The following is an 18542-nucleotide window of genomic DNA, read 5'->3' as shown; positions in this document are numbered from 1 at the left end:
TTGTTCGGTGAATTGGACATTCTAAATTCTCCCTCAGTGTACCTGAACAGTTGCCAGAGTGTGGCAACTTGGGGATTTTCACAGTAACTTCATTGCTGTGTTAATGTAAGCCTACTTGTAACCCTAATAAAGATTATTATTGCCCCAATCCATCTTTTATTCTTCTATAATGGGTAGGAAACAACAATTAAGCTCTTTCCAGTACTTCCACCATGGTGGGAATAAAATCAAGAATTTGACTTGAGAATAAACAACAAACCTGAAAGCCACCTCAGCATATAACATCCAATGCACCATGCCAAATGCATTTAACCAGCTACACAATGGATCAAGAGTATTTGAAGATTTAACAATATGGTAAGGTTTATTCGGCATGTTTTAAGAATGCAAACCACAACTTCCTGCCAAATAACCCAGGTATCCCAGAATTTGCATAATTCACAGTGGCGGCACGGTAGCACAGTGCCATGGTCCCAGGTTCGATTCCCGGATGGGTCATTGTCTGTGTGGAATCCGCACATTCTCCCTGTGTCTGCGTGGGTTTTCTCCAGGTGCTCCAGTTTCCCTCAAGTCCCGAAAGACGTGCTGTTAGGCAATTTGGACATTCTGAATTCTCCTTCAGTGTCTCTGAACAGGCGCCTGAATGTGGCAACTAGGGGCTTTTCACAGTAACTTCATTGCAGTGTTAATGTAAGCCTACTTGTGACAATAAAGATTTAATGCTTAATTTCCAGATAAACAGTATTAAAGAAACCAATTCTTCCCGATACACGATCATGGAGCAATGTTTAGTGTATTTATACTAACATATAATGCATAATGTAACATTTAATTCAGTAAGTGTGTTTCTTGTTGAAGATCTCAAATTGTTTCCATCACTAACTACCCTACCACTGAGATCTGTAACTTCAACTGTGTTATATAGCACCAGACGTTGAAGTAGTCCATATCCAAATGCTGCAAGACCTGGACAATATCCAGGCTTGGACTGACAAGTAACATTCGTGCCACAAAAGTGCCAGGCAATTATCACACCCAATGAGAAAATCTCACCATCGCACATGGCATTCAATGGAATTACCTTCACCGATTCTCCCACTGTAAAAATCTTGAAGGTTACAATTGACCAGAAACTGAACTGGACCAACCATATAAATATTGTGGCCACGAGCCGGCCAAAAGCTAGAAATCCTGTAGAAAGTAACTCACTTCCTGCCTCCCAAAAGCCTGTGGACCATTTACAAGGCACAAGTCAGGAGCACGATGGAATACTCTACTTGCTTGGATGAATGCGGCTCCAACAGTACTCAAGAAGCTCAACACAATCGAGGTCTGCTTCACTGGCATCACATCCACAAATATTCTCTCCCTCCACCACAGAGACACAGTGGAAGCAATCAACAGTGTATACTGTCTAGAAACTGCATTGCAGGAACTCACCAAGGCTCCTCAGACAGCAGAATCTCCAACATCTAATAAAGTGAGCAGAGTCCCAGATGACCATAGGCGTCTTTCTCCTTTGAGGGGGAAGCTGACTGGTGGTGCTTGAACCCGAAGATCACCATGCCTCGGGTGAGGGCAAGGTGAGAAGCAGCCCTTCATGAAAAATATTCTCTACCATCAGAAGATTAATGGCAGCAGACACATAGGAATACCATAATCTGAGAGTTCCCCTCCAAGCCACACATCACACAAACTTGGGATTTCATCGCCATTTCACAGGGCCAAAATCCTTTAACTCCCTCCCTAACAGCACCTACACCACACGGTCTGCAGCAGCTCAAGAAAGCTGCTCACCACGTTCTCAAGGGAATCAGCGATAGGCAATCAATGTTGGCCTGGCCAAGAATGCCCACATTCCATGAATGAATAAAAAAACATAGCTGAAGACACACTCATGTTTCAAAAGGTGCTTTGACAGTTCCATACTAAAATATCATACTACAGGCATTACACAAGCCTGATTTCAAATGAAACGTTACACACACGAAACGTTAGTGATCTGTTAATTTATCTTTAGATAATGGATATTTCCAACATTTAAATTTTGTACAAGGCTCAGAAGATTCTAAACATACTTTAGTAGTGACTTATTATGAACAGCATCGTTTGCGATTTCCAGTTTTCAAAACAAAATGCCGCATGTGCATTAGGGGCAATCAACAAACCAAATCAGATTCCGCAAATCACACACGTACGTATTCCATAGTTCAAAGATGGTTAGAGCCGGGGGATGGTTTGCTCCACGACTGACGGCATTTCCAAAGTAAAATGGAGAAATAACCAAGGAAAACAACACAGAAATCAGCACAGCAGCCAAACAACCACACCTTGGAGTACTCCTGTGCAAGTTTCTGATACTTGGATTGCAAATCTGCGGCCATGGTCGGCAAGCGGCTGAAGGGAGGGTCGACGGTTGCTTGCAAGGGTCGGGCAGGGCCTGGCTCATCACTCGGTGGCTCTGAGGAGGGGGTGGTGGTCCGCGGGAGGTTGGGGGGGGGGGGGGGCTCGACGCCGTCACACACACGGACAGCGACGACAAAATAATTCTGGAAGAGCGAGAGGCAGTGACAGACCGCTTGCTTCTCCGACCTCTCGCTTCTCCGACCTCTCCACCCTGCCTGCCAGCAACCAGCTGACTGACCCTTCAGCCCGTCTAACCCTCGGGTTGTCCCCTTCGAACGAAGCCGGTTGCCGGGCCCCACTTCAACCCTCCCGAGCGACGCATGCGCCACTTCCGGTCCCCGCCAGCCCCCGCTTCAGGCGGACCGCCTCGACGCAAACCGCCTCGACGTCACCGCGCCCGGCCGCGTCGCCACGGCAACGGCGGGTCACGCGGGACGCGGCGGCGGCGGCCTCCCACGTGACGGGGGGGCGCGGAAAGCGAGTCGTCATGACAACGGGTGTGAGGCGAAGACTCCGGATCAACTCCGAGGGGAGCTCAAAGTGAGAGGAAATTAAACCGTCGGGAGTTTCGAAAGAAATCTAAAAACAGCGAAATTGCTGGAAATGTGTAGCAGGTAAGCCCACCTGTGAAAGAAGTGAAATGATTCCGAAATCTTTTGGAGTTACTAAATGCTGGTTGTGTTTTATTGGGACAGATGTCACCGTTTAAAACATATATATTTATTGTGTTCTACTTTCGATCTATCAAAACACTTGCAGTTTATTCCCTGCGCCTTGACAATGCTCATCCCTCAATGCACAGCTTTGTGATCTGTTCTTTATCAGCCCTGGGGTTTCTTTGACTTCGCAAACATGGAGTCAGTGACATTGTAACAGTTGGAGGCAGGATAAAGGTCTCCACACTTCCTTGGTTACCCTGAATCCGATTTGTTGGTAAGAAATGAAAAAAAAACAAAGCAGGTCAGACAGCATCTGTGGAGAGAGAAAGCAAGAGTTAATGTTTCAGGTCAATGGACCTTTCCTCTGCACTGGAAAAAGTTAGATTTATCGTTTAAAAAGTTAATATTTGCTGATGGGAACCTCTTTTGAAAGTTAGCAAGATTTCTTGTTATGCTGGAACCTGTCACACTTTTTTAATATACATTTGGAGTACCCAATTCTTTATTTTTCAATTAAGGAGCAATTTAGTGTGGCCAATCTTTGGGTTGTAGGGGTGAGACCCACGCAGACACGGAGAGAATGTCTAAACTCCACATGGATAGTAACCAGGGCCAGGATCGAACCCGTGTCCTTGGCACCGTGAGACAGCATTGTTAACCATTGCGCCACCATGCTTCCCTTGGAACCTGTTACACTCAACCTTATTTACTTAGTTAAAATAAAGTTGTAGACCAAATAAAACTTTCAGGTGAGAAGCGTGATGGTTTAAGAGATACAGCAGAATCACAACTCTGCAAAACTGACAATTGTCAATGTACAATTTGGGGTTACGGTTGGAAATCACTATTAAGAATACATTGTGACTGCGTAGGGTTTGCAGTGGTTGGCATTGCTACCTTACGAGGCTGAGGACCCGAGTCCAAAACTCTGTGAGCTCATCTCATTTGTATGTATAATTGCCACCAGGGATACATACAAAAGTTGCATCCATGCCACAAACTTCAGGCCAAACCCAAACCTATCCAAAATTTCAAATAAATACCTCCATGCCACCCAATTGGAGGCCTTCTCTGCATCCATTCAAACAATAACCTCCGGCACCTGCCCTCCTGACAGTCATGCTCACATTTAACAGCTTTCTAATGTTGCTAGAGAGCTGCCGGCCCTTTACAAAACCCTTTTGATCCTCAGAGACAAACCATGGCACACATCCTTCCAACCCTCCACACCAAAACTTAACCAGCACTTTCAAAGCCGTATTCAACAATGAAATGGGCCGGGCAGCACGGTGGCACAGTGGTTAGCATTGCTGCCTACGGCGCTGAGGCCCCAGGTTCGAATCCCGGCCCTGGGTCACCGTCTGTGTGGAGTTTGCACATTCTCCCCGTGTCTGCGTGGGTTTCACCCCCACAACCTAAAGATGTGCAGGATAGGTGGATTGGCCAGGCTAAATTGCCCCTTAATTGGAAAAAATAATTGGGTACTCAATTATTTATTTTTTAAAACAATGAAATGGGCCTATATGACCCACACTCCAACGGATCCTTCCTCTTCTTCGGGATTAGTGTAATCGACACCTGTGTCAACATCTCTGGCAACTCCCCCTTCTCCAACATCTCACTAAACATCCCCAACAAATGCGGTGCCAACTCTGCCACAAATGCCTAATAAAACTCCAGTCCTGGGACCTTCCCCGACTTCATTCCCCGATACTATCAATCACCTCATTCAGCCCCAGCGGCTCTTTCAACGCCTGCCAGTGCTAAACGGCGCCATGGCGAGGTCTCTCAGGCACGAGCATTCGATACCGTGCCTGGGATACTCCGGCGCAGACATATTCAAGTGAGTCTATTCCTTCTTCTCACACATGTATAAGGTGTACTCTAGAATTGATTTCTTTGTGGTGAGTCGAGCCCCTGATGGGATTGTGGGGGCAGAGTATGCTGAATTGTGATTTCAGATCATGCACCTCTCTTCCTCCAACCTTGGATACTCCAATCCATCCAAAAACCGCCCCATATCCCCTTCCTCGCCACCCGACTCAGCCCTACACAGCTTCTCATAATACCCCCTAAACGCCTTGTTTATCCTCCCTGGCTCTGACACCACCTTCCATTTCTGTGTCCGCACCCTTAGAATGTCCCTAGATGCTGCCTACCTCCCCAGCTGGTGGACCAGCATATGGCTCGCCTTCTCTCCATACTCATATTGCACCCCCTTTGCCTCCGTAACTGCCCACTGCCTTTCCCGTTATCAACCTATCAAACTGCCCCTGCAACCTCTTCCTCTTTGCCAACAGCTCTTCAGTGGGAACCCCCGAGTATCTCCTGTCCAGCTCGAGTATCTCGTCCATGCTCCTCCCTCCTCCTCCTATTCCTGTGCGCCTTGAATGTGATAAAGTCCCCTTGGACCACCTCCTTCAATGCCTCCCAGAGAGTGGCCACCGGCACATCCCCGTTCTATAAATCTCCATGTAATCCCAATCACTAGCCTCACCTTTTCACAAAACTCCTTTTCTGCCAAAAGACCCAAATCCAGCCTCCATTCCAACCTCTACAACTGCCCCAAACCAAGCCTCACCTCCAGCCGATGCGGTGCATGATCTGAAATCACAATTCAGCATACTCTGCCCCCACAACCCCATCAGAGGCTCGACTCACCACAAAGAAATCAATTCTAGAGTACACCTTATACATGTGTGAGAAGAAGGAATAACCTCACTTGAATATGTCTGCGCCGGAGTATCCCAGGCACGGTATCGAATGCTCGTGCCTGGGAGACCTCGCCATGGCGCCGTTTAGCACTGGTTTTCACAAACGTGGACCAGGCGTAACGACTCTTGGGGAGATCTCCCATGCGATCGGAGGCCCCTGGATGGTTGGACTCTGGGCAGGGTGATACGCTGGCACCCCTGATGCCACCCAGGCACCTTGGCACTGCCAGCCTGCTACCCTGGCAGTGCCACCCTCTTTTTCTCTCCTTTTCTATTACTCATCCGTTGCTGGTTTCTAAAATTCTCCCATTCGTTTTGGGTATGACTAATCTTCATAGGATTGTACACCTTTTTGTTCAGTTTGATAACAATGTATACTTACATGTACCAAGAGAGCGGCTTGCTGAAAAAAACAGGGCTCAAAACCTAGGTTGCTCTACAGTGACACTCAGTGGTCACAATCTGCAACAGAATCAGTGTCTTTGTATTCATTCACAGTATGCTATTTAGTGTGGAGATCTTGTGGCTTAGTGGTAGTGTCCCTACCTCAGGATCAGAACCTCTGGGTTCAGATGCCACTTCAAGACTTGATGGCCATGGAAGACACATTATGTGACCAAACAGGTTTATCATCATCCCGGAGCTGTGAAGCAACAGTGTTGACCACTGTGCTACCATGCCGCCATTGTACTATCGTGCTGCCAAACCATTGCATTATTTTGCCAAGGATAATCATGGATCTATCTAATACATTTCATGGTCAGTGTCCTCTGAAGACATGGTGGTTGGAGAAGGATACTATATGGTAGCTTTTTAATTTTCTTTTCCAATTTAGGAGCCATTTAGAGCAGCCCATCTTGCACATCTTTAGGTTGTGGGGTTGAGACCCAGACATGGGGATAATGTGCAAACTCCACACGGACGGTGACCTGGGGCCACGATCGAACACGGGTCCATGGAGGCGTGAGGCAGCAGTGCTAACCACTGCGCTGCCGTGCCACCCATATGGTAGCTTTAGTAGGTGATATTTAATGACACCTACTGAAAACATTGCTGAGACACACCAACGGCACTGCAATTAAACATTGGCATTTCAATAGCATGTGACTACCAAGATGCCAGAACAACCTCCAAAACTACAGGTGGAATCAGCAGCAACAGACTCTACCACTTCTCTGACAGTAGTCTGAATGAGATATGGAAGGGTTAAAAGGCCACTAGACTGCCTGAACCTTTGATTTCAAAGAATAATTAGGAGGACTTGCGGTCATGATAATGCAGTGATGAAGGACTTCCGGTAACTGCCATGGAGTGAGTGGTCGCATATTTGGTGGCTCCGGCTCATGATGGTCTTTTTGTGGCCTTTGTCCCGGTTTGTAGTGGAACTTTGGAGGAAAGAGGCACAGACATGAGAGCAGAAATGAGTGACTCCTAGTTTATGGAGCAGTGGACCAGAAGTGCCCGGATAATGCAGTGATGAAAATGTATGAAGGTAATAATAATGTAAGGCATCAGGCAAACTATAATCATTAAAATATATTGGGTGAAGACTTGTGGAAGGTGTAGTATAAAGATCTGGCATCTATAGGGTTAACACAGTGATAACCCTCACAGTGTCAATCTCGTGTTGGACGGAACCATGTGTATCAGCAAGCATGGAGGCAGCACCCACCTTGTGCCCTTTACTGTATATTTGTAAATAGTTCGAAGAGGAAATAAAAACTTAAGGTTAACCTACTTATGACGACAACAACTTCTTCAGACCTACCGAACTGTAACCAACACGCTAAGACTGTACCCTTCTCATATTTGGCTCCCCTTGGAAATTTGTTATCATCCTCCAACTACTTTATGATGAGATGCAAAACATGGTCCTCTCCAGCAGAACCACCACAGACTATGGATGTGAATAAAAAGGACAAAAACAGAGACCCGTTTTGGGCGTGCTGAGCAGGGTGTTTCTCGGCGCTGCACCTTGTTATGCAATGGCATTTGCTGTTTTTTGGCCTCGGCGAGGAACCCCTGTCAAGGTTGCACTTACATAATTTCCTGCAGTGGTGAACTGAGCTTGCAGATTAGGGAGCCATTTTTAAAGGCCGCCCCAATCTTTCAATCACTCTCAACCGCCCCCCCCCCCCCCCCCCCCCCCCCCACTGCACCCAATGTGCCTCTTACGGGGTCCTACAGCACCCCCCCAACCCACCTCTTACGAGCAAGGCACCCCCAGGCCCATTCCAGGCAGTACCACCCAGACACCCCAGCAGTGCCAGGGTGGTGCTGCGAGGCTTCCTGGGCAGTGCCAAGGTGTCCAGGTGCCAGGAGTGTCAGGGTACCACCCTGCCCAGAGGCCAACCACCCGAGGGTCTCTTAATGGTTTGGTAAACCCCTCAGCTGCTGTTAGGCCTGGTCTACTTTTGTGTGGACCAGTGCTGAACGGCGCCTTGGCAAGGTCTCCCAAGCACGGCCGTTAGGTCCTGGGCACCGGGAGAATCCGGCACATGCATATTTAAATTAGCCGAATGGCTCGCTCGATGAAATCCAGATCGCGACTTCTCACAAGACGTTTCAAGTGTCTCGAGAGGCCTCTCACGAGATTCAACGGCCTTGTCGCATCACCAAGTCAGCACGTTGAGGCCGCTAAATCACACCCCATATCTCAGTGAAGTCTGGGGTCAGACAAGCTTGTGTCATTGCACCAACCCTCTTCTCCATGTTCTCCATTGCAATACTGTATACCTCAGCTCCAGCAAATTACCCACAGGCGTGGATATATTCCACAGAACAGATGGGAACCTGATCAAAATTAAAATCACCACAATCTCAGTCATTGAGCTTCAGTATGTAGTTTTTAAAAATAAATTTAGAGTACCCAATTCTTTTTTTCCAATTAAGGGGCAATTTAGAATGGCCAATCCACCTACCCTGCACATCTTTGGGTTGTGGAGGTGCAAACTCCACACGGACAGTGACCCAGGGCCGGGATCGAACCTGGGACCTCAGCGCCGTGAGGCAGAGCTTCAGTGTGTAGTTGACACTTATGTGTATGCTCACTCTGAAACGAGCTCAGGTCATTGTCAACTCCTCTCAAGCATTGGGAGAAAAACTACCCTTTCACTAAACACCCGGAAAAATGATGTTCTCCTCCAACTAGCTCCCTAAGCACATCGTCCCACCATTGATTAAGATTCATGGCAAAATCCTGTGGTCTATTTTCTGTATCTTAGGAGCCTCTATTTGACGTTGACAAATCAATTCCCCATCACCTCCTATGAACCAAGTTAGCCTTCAGCCGGCAGAGGAATAGAGTATTCGAAAACCAGGATCTCAAACCTGAGACTAAGGTCATGGTTTACTGGGCAGCAGTGATACCTGTGCTCCAGTGTGCTTCAGAGACTTGGACAACCTACAGCCAGAATCTCAAAGTACTGGAGAAGTACCACCAGTGCTGCCTTTGCAAGATTCTCCTAATCTGGTGACACAAAAGACGGTCCAACCACAACATCCTTTCCCAAGTCCATTATCAAAGTGTTACTTTACTCAAAAACAGCTCCATGAGAAGGACATGTTGTATGTATGCCTGACACCAGCAACTGTTCCACTTTGAACTCCATGGGGACAATATAAACACTTTAGGGATATCCATGGAGAGATCAAACATCTCTGCTGACTCATCGGAGTCCCTGACTTGTGACCAAGCAAAATGGAGAAGATTAATTTGGGAAGGCACTAAACACATGAAAGGACCTTGTCGCAAGCAAACAGAGAACAAAAGTCGAGGCGTCAAGGTATGCGCAATCTTCCAAACAACTCATCTACCCAACCTTTGGAGCACCACCTAAACTGTGGCAAAATCTGCATATCGCTCATTGGACTTATCAGTCTTTTGAGAATCCATCGAACCCAAGTGGATGTTAGACATCTCAATTCTGTAAGACTGCCAAAGAAGAAGGGTTTTTATGCCCTTGTTTTGATTTGGCTTGATCGTGTTAATTATGTGTCAGCCTTGGCACAGTGTTAACCTGTTGATTTCTGGATCTAGAGCCTTAAGTGCATTATCTAGGTAGACAATTCAATGCAGTATTGAGAGACTTTAGAGGTGTCATCCTTTGGATGAAATGTTAAACTGAGACTCCATCTCCCCTCAGACTGCATCTAAACTATCCCATGGCACTATCCCGAGAAGGAAAGGGAAGTCTTCCAGCATCCTGCCCAATGTTAACTCTGAATCAACACCACAAATGCAAATGATCTGGTCATTTATCTCATTGTTGTTTGAGGGGACATGCTTTGTGTGGAGTGGCTGCCGCATTTACCTACTTGACCACAGCTGTAAGTACCTAATTAGCTGTGAAGTGCTCTGAGTTTACCTCTAGTGTGATGATGCTATATAATTGGAGGCTCAATTTACTTCCTGGACTGTATAAGGATGTATCACTAGCTGGCACTCTAACTGCAATTCTGACTACTTCAAACCAAAATTTTCTCATCCCGATCAGGCATTACTCTGCTGTAGTGTAATAGTAACATAGAACAGTACGGCACAGAACAGGCCCTTCGGCCCTCGATGTTGTGCCGAGCAATTGTCCGAACCAAGATCAAGCTATCCCACTCCCTGTCATTCTGGTGTGCTCCAGGTGCCTATCCAATAACCGCTTGAAAGTTCCTAAAGTGTCCGACTCCACTATCACAGCAGGCAGGTCCCATTCCACATCCTAACCACTCTCTGAGTAAGAACCTACCTCGGACATCCCCTCTTATATCTCTCACCCTGAACTTTATAGTTATGCCCCTTTGTAACAGCTACATCCACCCGAGGAAATAGTCTCTGAACGTCACTCTATCTATCCCCTCATCATCTTATAAACCTCTATTAAGTCGCCTCTCATCCTCCTCTGCCTCCAAAGAGAAAAACTCACCCTTTCCTCATAAGACCCAACCTGCAAACCAGGCAGCATCCTGGTAAATCTCCTTTGCACTCTTTAATAGACTTTCATTTTCCTTTATACGAAAATTAGTTTGTTGTCTACAATGGCAAAATGTGTTCCCGTATCAAAATGCAAACAAGCTGAAACTCCAGGTTAGGATCACATCAATTTAGAATTTGAACATGATTTTTATGTTTTTAAAGAGGGTTGTATACAAATAATTAATATTTCAGTATTGCCTCAGGAATATTAACAACATGGTCTGTACATCTTTGGAAGCAAGAATATGATCTACAAGATGGTTTTATTCATGTCCCAGGAAATTGAAGTCCCTTCACTGCTATTTTTTGTTGAGTCTGCCATTTTTTTTCTGGGCCTATACACGCACAACACTTGAGGCACTAAATACAAGGTCATGAACATCAGTATTTTCAAAAAGATGTATTTCTGTCCAGGATGGAGACGGTGACGGTGGCCAACGCGGTAACGTCACTGGACTAGTAATCTAGGTAATGTTCTGGGGACAAAGGGCTCGGATGTTTAGCACACGGCTAAATCACTGGCTTTGAAAGCAGACAAAGGCAGGCCAGCAGCATATTTCAATTCGTGTATCAGCTTCCCCGAACAGGCGCCGGAATGTGGCGACTAGGGGACTTTCACAGTAACTTCATATTGAAGCCTACTTGTGACAATAAGCGATTTTCATTTTCATTTCAAATCCCACCAAGCAGCTGGTGGAATTAAATTCAATTAATAATCGGGAACTGAAAGCTAGTCTCAGTAATGGTGCCATGAAACCATTGTTGTTAAAACCCACCTGATTCATGAATGTCCTTTATGGAAAGAAATCTGCCATCTACATGTGGACTCCAGACCCACAGCAATATGGTGACACGTAACCTCTTTGAAATGGCGAGGAATGCACTGAGTTCCAAGGGCAATTAGGGATGGGCACTAATGCTGATCTTGTCAGCAATGCCCAAATCCCATGAAAGAATAAAGAAACAAACTATTTTAATGCATTGAAACATATGGGCAAGCCCAATACAAATTGGAGCGTCATTATGAAGTGGGCAGGATTCTTTGAGGTGGGACATCATAATATGTCGCCTTGAGGGAATACATCAACCAGACTTGGCAAACTTAATCCAGGGTCAAATTAACACACACCATTATCTTTTACTCATTCACAGATGTGGACATCACTGACAAAGCCAGCATTGAATTACCTTTGAGAAGGCGGGTGGTGGTGCATTACTTCCGTGAGAATTAAGTGACTTGATAGGCACCTAGAGGGGCAGTTAAGAGTTTTACACATTGCTTTTTTTTAGAAATAATTTTTATTCAAATTTTTCAACAACAAATTTTCTCCCAACAATAAATAAACAAGGTATGATAAAAAAATGTTTTAAAAATAAACAGAAAGAAACCCCCCCCCCCCCAATACAAAGCAATAAATTAATAACAATACAAAAACAAGTGACAAACAAACAGTCGCAAAAACAAACCCCCTTAACAGATCCCAAACTCACCCACCCCTTACCCTCCTCCTCCCCCCCCCCCCCTCCCGGGCTGCTGCTGAGATGACCACCCTCTAACCCTCCGCCAGAAAATCAAGAAAGGGCTGCCACCGCCGGAAGAACCCTTGTACCGAACCCCTCAGGGCAAACTTGACCTTCTCCAGCCTGATGAACCCGGCTATGTCGTTAATCCAGGCCTCCAGACGCGGGGGCTTCGCGTCCCTCCACTGTAAAAGAGTCCTACGCCGGGCTACTAGAGACGCAAAGGCCAGGATACCGGCCTCTCCCGCCTCCTGCACTTGCGGCTCCGATGCTGCCCCAAAGATCGCAAGCCCCCAGCCTGGTTCCACCCTGGAACCGACCACCTTGGACAAGGTCCCCGCCACCCCCCTCCAAAACCCCTCCAATGCCGGACACGCCCAGGAACGTGTGGTGTGGTTCGCTGGGCTTCCCGAGCACCCCCCACATCTGTCCTCTCCCCCAAAGAATCGGCTCATCCTGGCCCCAGTCATGTGCGCCCTATGCAGCACCTTCAGCTGAATTAAGCTGAGCCGTGCGCAAGAAGAGGACAAATTCACCCCCCCCAGGGCGTCCGCCCAAGTCCCCTCGTCGATCTCCTCCCCTAGCTCCACCTCCCACTTCGGTTTCAGCTCCTCCACCGAGGCCTCCTCCTCCTCCTGCATCAACCTGATAGATTGCCGAGATCCTACCCCTCACCGACCCACGTCCCCGAGAGCACCCTATCCTGCATCCCCCTAGTCGGCAGTAGCGGAAACTCCGCCACCTGCCGCTTAACAAACGCCCTAATCTGCATATATCTAAAATTGTTCCCAGGGGGGAGACCCCACTTCCCCTCCAACGCCTTAAAAGTCGCAAACTTCCCATCGAGGAAAAGGTCCCCCATCCGCCTGATGCCCGCCCTATGCCAACTCAAAAACCCACCATCTATTCTCCCTGATGCAAACCGGTGATTGCCCCGTATTGGGGCCCACCCTGAGGCCTTCACTTCCCCCCTATGCCACCTCCACTGTCCCCAGACTTTGAGGGAAGCCACCAATACTGGACTCGTAGAATACCTTCTGCCGGGGTGGGTGGGAGCGGGGCCGTCACCAGCGCCTCCAAGTCGTGCCCACACAGGACGCCGCCTCCATCCTCTTTCATGCGGCACCCTCCCCCTCCATCACCCACCTACGAATCATTGCCACATTTGCAGCCCAATAATACCCACACAAATTGGGCAATTGCCAACCCGCCTACCTCCCTGCCTCGCTCCAGGAATATCCTCCTCACCCTCGAGGTCTTACGCTCCCACACAAACCCCAGAGTACTCCTATTGACCCTCCTTAAAAAAAACCTTCGGGATCAATATGGGGAGGCACTGGAAGAGAAACAAAACCTCGGGAGCACCGTCATCTTAACTGACTGGACCCTACACGCCAAAGAGAGCGGGTAACGCGTCCCCCTCCTAAACTCCTCCTCCATCTGTTCCAACCAACATCGAAAAATTTAGCCTGTGCAGGGCCCCCCCAGCTCCTAGCTATCTGGATCCCAAGATATCTAAAGCTCCTCACCGCCCTCTTCAACGGGAGCTCTCCTATCTCCCTCTCCTGGTCCCCCGGGTGCAGCACCAAACAGCTCACTCTTACCCACATTGAGCTTATAGCCCGAGAAATCCCCAAACTCCCCAAGTATCTTCAGCACCTCTGGCATCCCCCCCCGCCGGATCCGCAATGTACAACATCCGCGTACAGCGACAATTGGTGCTCTCCCCCCCCCCCCGCACAATCCCCCTCCAGTTTCTTCGAATCCCTCAGCGCCATGGCAAAGGGCTCAATCGCTAACGCGAAGAGCAGGGGAGACAAGGGGCACCCCTGCCTCGTCCCCTGGGTCAACCGAAAGTCCTTCGACCTCCTCCCATTCGTCACCACGCTCGCTACCGGGGCACTGTACAGCAGCTTCAGCCAGCTAATGAATCCCTCACCAAACCCAAATCTCCTCACACTTCCCACGTTAGCTCCCAATCCACTCTATCGAAAGCTTTCTTCGCATCCATCGATGCTACTATTTCCGCCTCCCCATCTGCCGACGCCATCATCATGACATTAAGCAAACCGCCGCACATTGACATTCATTCAGCTGCCTCCCCTTCACAAACCCCGTTTGGTCCTCGTGTATAACCATCGGGACCACATCTTCCACCCTCCTGGACTGTATCTTGGCCAACAACTTTGCGTCCACGTTGAGGAGCGAGATCGGCCTGTAAGACCCACATTGGAGGGGGTCCTTATCCCGCTTCAGGATCAGTGAGATTATTGCCCTAGACATCGTCGGGGGCAAAACCCCCCCCCCCCCCCCCTCACCTCATTCAGGGTCCTCACAAGCAGCGGGCCCAGCAGATCTGAGAATTTCTTGTAAAACTCCAACCGGGAAGTTTTAGCGAGCTCAGCATGATAGCCAACGTAAGCCCCCAAATCCGAACCTTCCAGCCCCTCCGGGAGGCCCAGAATCCGCAGGTTCTTCTGACGGGAGCGGTTCTCCATCTCTTCCATCCTCGCTAACCACTTCTTGTGGAGCGCCTCGTGCGACTCCACCTTCACAGCCATGGCCCAGGAGTTCGTCCTCGATCTCCGCACCCTGAGCCGTCTGGGTCTCCATGAGCTTGTCCAGCGAGGGCCTTAAACGGTTCTAGGATCTCGGCCTCAGCTCTCTAAAGCAGCTCTGAAGCAGCTCCTGCACCCACTGCTGCCCACGCTGCTGGTTCCCCGCCCGCCGCCATCTTGCTTTTCCTGCCTTGCACCTTTCCCTGCTCCAAAGCCGATTTTTTGACCGCTCCGCTCCTGGTCGTCCATCCACCGGCAGATAAGTCCAACCAGCACCGCTACGGGCCCTGAAAAGAGCCCAAAAGACGAAAAATAGCGGGAGCTACCGAACGTGCGGCTTAGCTCCGCATCACCGCAACCGGACGTCCGTTTACCACACTGCTGTGCGTCTGGAGTCACATATGGGTCAGTTGAGGCAAGGACAGCAGATTTCCTTCCCCAAAGGGCATTATACCAGATTGTTTTTACTACAATCCAATGCTTTCATGGCTACTATACTGACATTAGCTTTTTATTCAAGCTTTATTTAATTAACTAGGCTTAAATTCCCTGGCTGCCATGGGATTTGAATTCAATTCTCCAAATCATTAGTTCATGTCTCTTGGTTACTAGACCAATAACATTCCCACAATGTTACCATTCTCAATAATATATGTTTAACATATGTCATCTATACAAGTATCACTGAAAGTCGGATCCAGAAATATTCACAACTTTAATCCAGTGGTAATTGTTACAAAGTTTGAAATTCTTGAGTATTTTGGAGTTTTAAAATAAACTGAACCAGCCTTTTTTTCTGGAAACCAGCCTCAGCCATTCTATTGCCGTATTCTGCTGTTTTAAAAAATTCATGTGGGTGTCGCTGGCAAGGCCAACATTTATTGCCCACCTCTTATTGCCCTTGAGAAGGTAGTGTGAGCTGCTGCCCATGTGGTGTAGGTACACCCACAAAGCTATCGGGGAGGGAGTTCCAGGATTTTGACCCAGCGACAGTGAAGAAACGGTAATATATTTCAAAGTTAGGATAGTGAGTAGCTTAGAGGGAAACTTCCAGGTGGTACTGTTCCCATGTGTCTGCTGCCCTTGTCCTTCTAGGTGGTCATGAGTTTGGAAGGTGTTGCCTAAGAAGCCTTGGTATGTTCCTGCTCTGCAGCTTATAGGTGGTACGCACAGCTGCCACTGTGCATCACAGGCGGAGAAAGTGATTTATGAATGTAATGTCAATAAATGAGGCTGCTTTGTTCTGGATGGTGTGAACTTCTTAAGTGTTGTTGGAGCTGTGGCAAGGGAAGAGTATTTTGTCACATTCCTAACTTATGCCTTGCCTTGTACATGGTGAACAAGTGAGGAGGTGAGTTACTTGCTGTGGGATTTTGAGCCTCTGATCTGATCTTGTAGCCATAGTATTTATATTGCTTATCCAGTTCAGCTTTTGATCAACGTTAACACCAGGATCTTGATAGTCGTGAGATTCCACATCGTGGCGAAAGAGAAGAGAAGGCCAGGGTGAGGAACGGGAGGGGAATAAGGTCCGAATATAACAGGACATTGGAGCTGAACTGGCAAAACGGCGAGCGGAGTTCAACAGGGCCAAGGCTGTGCTGCATCGACGACAAATCAGGTTTGGGGTGCTCTACCCGGCGAAACTATGGGTGACTTATGAAGGCTGGGAATACTATTTGAGACCCCAGAATCGGCTAATGACTTTATCAAGGAGCATAAACTGGGGGAGAACTGAAGAATTTTGGGAGACGGAGGTGCTAGCACTTTGGAGTAATGGAGAATGCGGGTAGAGGTGGGGGGTTGGAGGGAGGAGGTGGGGGGGGCTGTTTCTTTCCTCATGATGTGAAGGGCTGTTTCTTCTATTTTATGTTTGGTCGACAAAGGGTAGCAGGGGTGAAAAGTTTGTAAGGGGACAGCTTTTCCCACCCCCCTCCTGCTGCCTGTGGCTGTGGTTTTTCTTTTTGTTCGTCTTTGGGAAGGTAACCTGTGGATTCGAGATGAGTCTTTGTTATGGTTGGGGGAGGGGTGAGGTCCGCGGGAGGAGCCGTCTTCATGAAATAGAGGGGTGGGGGGTCAGTAGGGGGAGGATCACATTCGGGCAGAAGAAGCCACGCTGCAGGTAACGATGGTGAACGGGACAGTGAGGTGGATAAGGCCAGAGGAGAGGTGGAGCCATGGGGGGAGGGGGGGGAGGGGTGGTGGGGGGAGGAGGTGAAGGGGATAGTGGGTGGGGAGAAGGGTGGGGGGGGGGATGGGTATGGGCGGAGGGAGGGGTTGGGGGGAAGGGAAGGAGATGCAATGCGGCACGGTTGGAGAAGAAACATGGTCAGGGTGAAGAAAGGGGCCATCTTGGATGGGCCAGGGTGAAATTAACGGGTGTACATCCAAAAGGGAGGATGTAGAGAGCAATGGAGGCGCAAGCCTCCGGTAGGCTGATAACATGGAACGTGCGTGGGCTCAATTGACTGTGAAAAGATCTTGGGTCTTTGTGAACCTCAGGAGTTTAAAAGCGGAGGTGGTCTTTCTGAAGGAGATGCACATCCGCGTGAAGGCCAGGTTAGGCTAAAAAAGGGATGGGTGGGTCAGGTTTTCCACTGGGGGGTTTGATTCAAATCGCGTGGGTGCCATGTTGATGAAACAAGAAACAGCGGTTTGTGAGTACAAATGGAGTAGGGCAGCACGGTGGCATGGCACAGTGGATAGCACTGCTGCCTCATGGCACCGAGGTCCCAGGTTTGATCCTGCCCTGGGTCACTGTTCGTCTGGCGTTTGCACATTCTCCACGTGTTCTGGGTTTACTCCCACAATCCAAAGATGTGCAGGTTAGGTGGATTGGCCATGCTAAATTACACTAAGGTTAGGTGGGTTACTGGGTTACGTGGATGGGGTGGAGTGTGTGGGCTTAAGGGGTACTCTTTCCAAGAGCCGGTGCAGACCTCGATTGGCAAAATCGCCTCATGTAAGCCTTACTTATGTAGGCTGAAGAAACAAGGTTCAGACAGGGCGCTGGAGGGATACAAGATAGCCAGGAGGGAACTGAAGAAGGGATTAGGAGAGCTAAGAGAGGGCATGAAAAATCCTTTGGCGGGTAGGATCAAGGTAAAACCCAAAGGCCTTTTACACATACGTAGAGAATATGGAATGACTAGAGTGAGAGTAGGTCCGATTAAGGACAGTAGCGGGAGATTGTGTAATTGAGTCTGAAGGAAGGAGAGGTCTGTGAACAAGTATTTTTCTTCAGTATTTACAAATGAGAGGGCCCATATTGTTGGAGAGGACATGCGTGAAGCAGGACTGATAAGCTTGATGGAGATACTTGTCAGGAAGGAAGATTGTTGCGCGTTTTGAAAAACTTGGAGGATAGACAAGTCCCCCGGGCCTGACGGGATTATATCCAAGGATTCTATGGGAAGCAAGAAATGAAATTGCAGAGCCGTTGGCAATGATCTTTTCGTCTCGCTGTCAACCGGGGTGGTACCAGAGGATTGGAGAGTGGCGAATGTCGTGCCCCTGGTCAAAAAAGGGAATAGGATAACCCTGGGAATTACAGGCCAGTTAGTCTTACTTCGGTGGTAGGCAAAGTAATGGAAAGGGTACTGAGGGATAGGATTTCTGAGCATCTGGAAGGCATTGCTTGATTAGGGATAGTCAGCACGGATTTGTGAGGGGTAGGTCTTGCCTTACAAGTCTTATTGAATTCTTTGAGGAGGTGACC

At 48.4% G+C, this 18542-nt stretch overlaps 1 protein-coding gene and 1 long non-coding RNA gene across 8 annotated transcripts in view; one reads left to right on the top strand and one right to left on the bottom strand.

Annotated features, from left to right (window-relative positions):
• Positions 1 to 2758, bottom strand: part of ppp1r21 (protein phosphatase 1, regulatory subunit 21) — a 118043-nt gene extending 115285 nt beyond the window's left edge. Inside the window, exon 1 of one of the 6 annotated variants that reach the window (XM_038813781.1) lies at positions 2331 to 2758. In XM_038813781.1, the coding sequence (XP_038669709.1) occupies positions 2331 to 2384 (54 nt within the window). In that variant the 5' untranslated portion in view covers positions 2385 to 2758. The other 5 variants (XM_038813795.1, XM_038813786.1, XM_038813804.1 and 2 more) reach the window with 5 other exon arrangements.
• A 123-nt stretch (positions 2759 to 2881) lies between these two features.
• LOC119974671 overlaps positions 2882 to 18542 on the top strand; it is a 162820-nt gene continuing 147159 nt past the window's right edge. For both annotated transcript variants that reach the window (XR_005462552.1, XR_005462553.1), the window contains exon 1: positions 2882 to 3020. This is a non-coding gene — a long non-coding RNA (uncharacterized LOC119974671). The remainder of the gene's footprint in view (positions 3021 to 18542) is intronic.

This window comes from Scyliorhinus canicula, chromosome 1, assembly GCF_902713615.1.
Source record: "Scyliorhinus canicula chromosome 1, sScyCan1.1, whole genome shotgun sequence".
Classification (NCBI taxonomy): Eukaryota; Metazoa; Chordata; class Chondrichthyes; order Carcharhiniformes; family Scyliorhinidae; genus Scyliorhinus; species Scyliorhinus canicula.
This window is presented reverse-complemented; position numbering and strand designations above follow the sequence as displayed.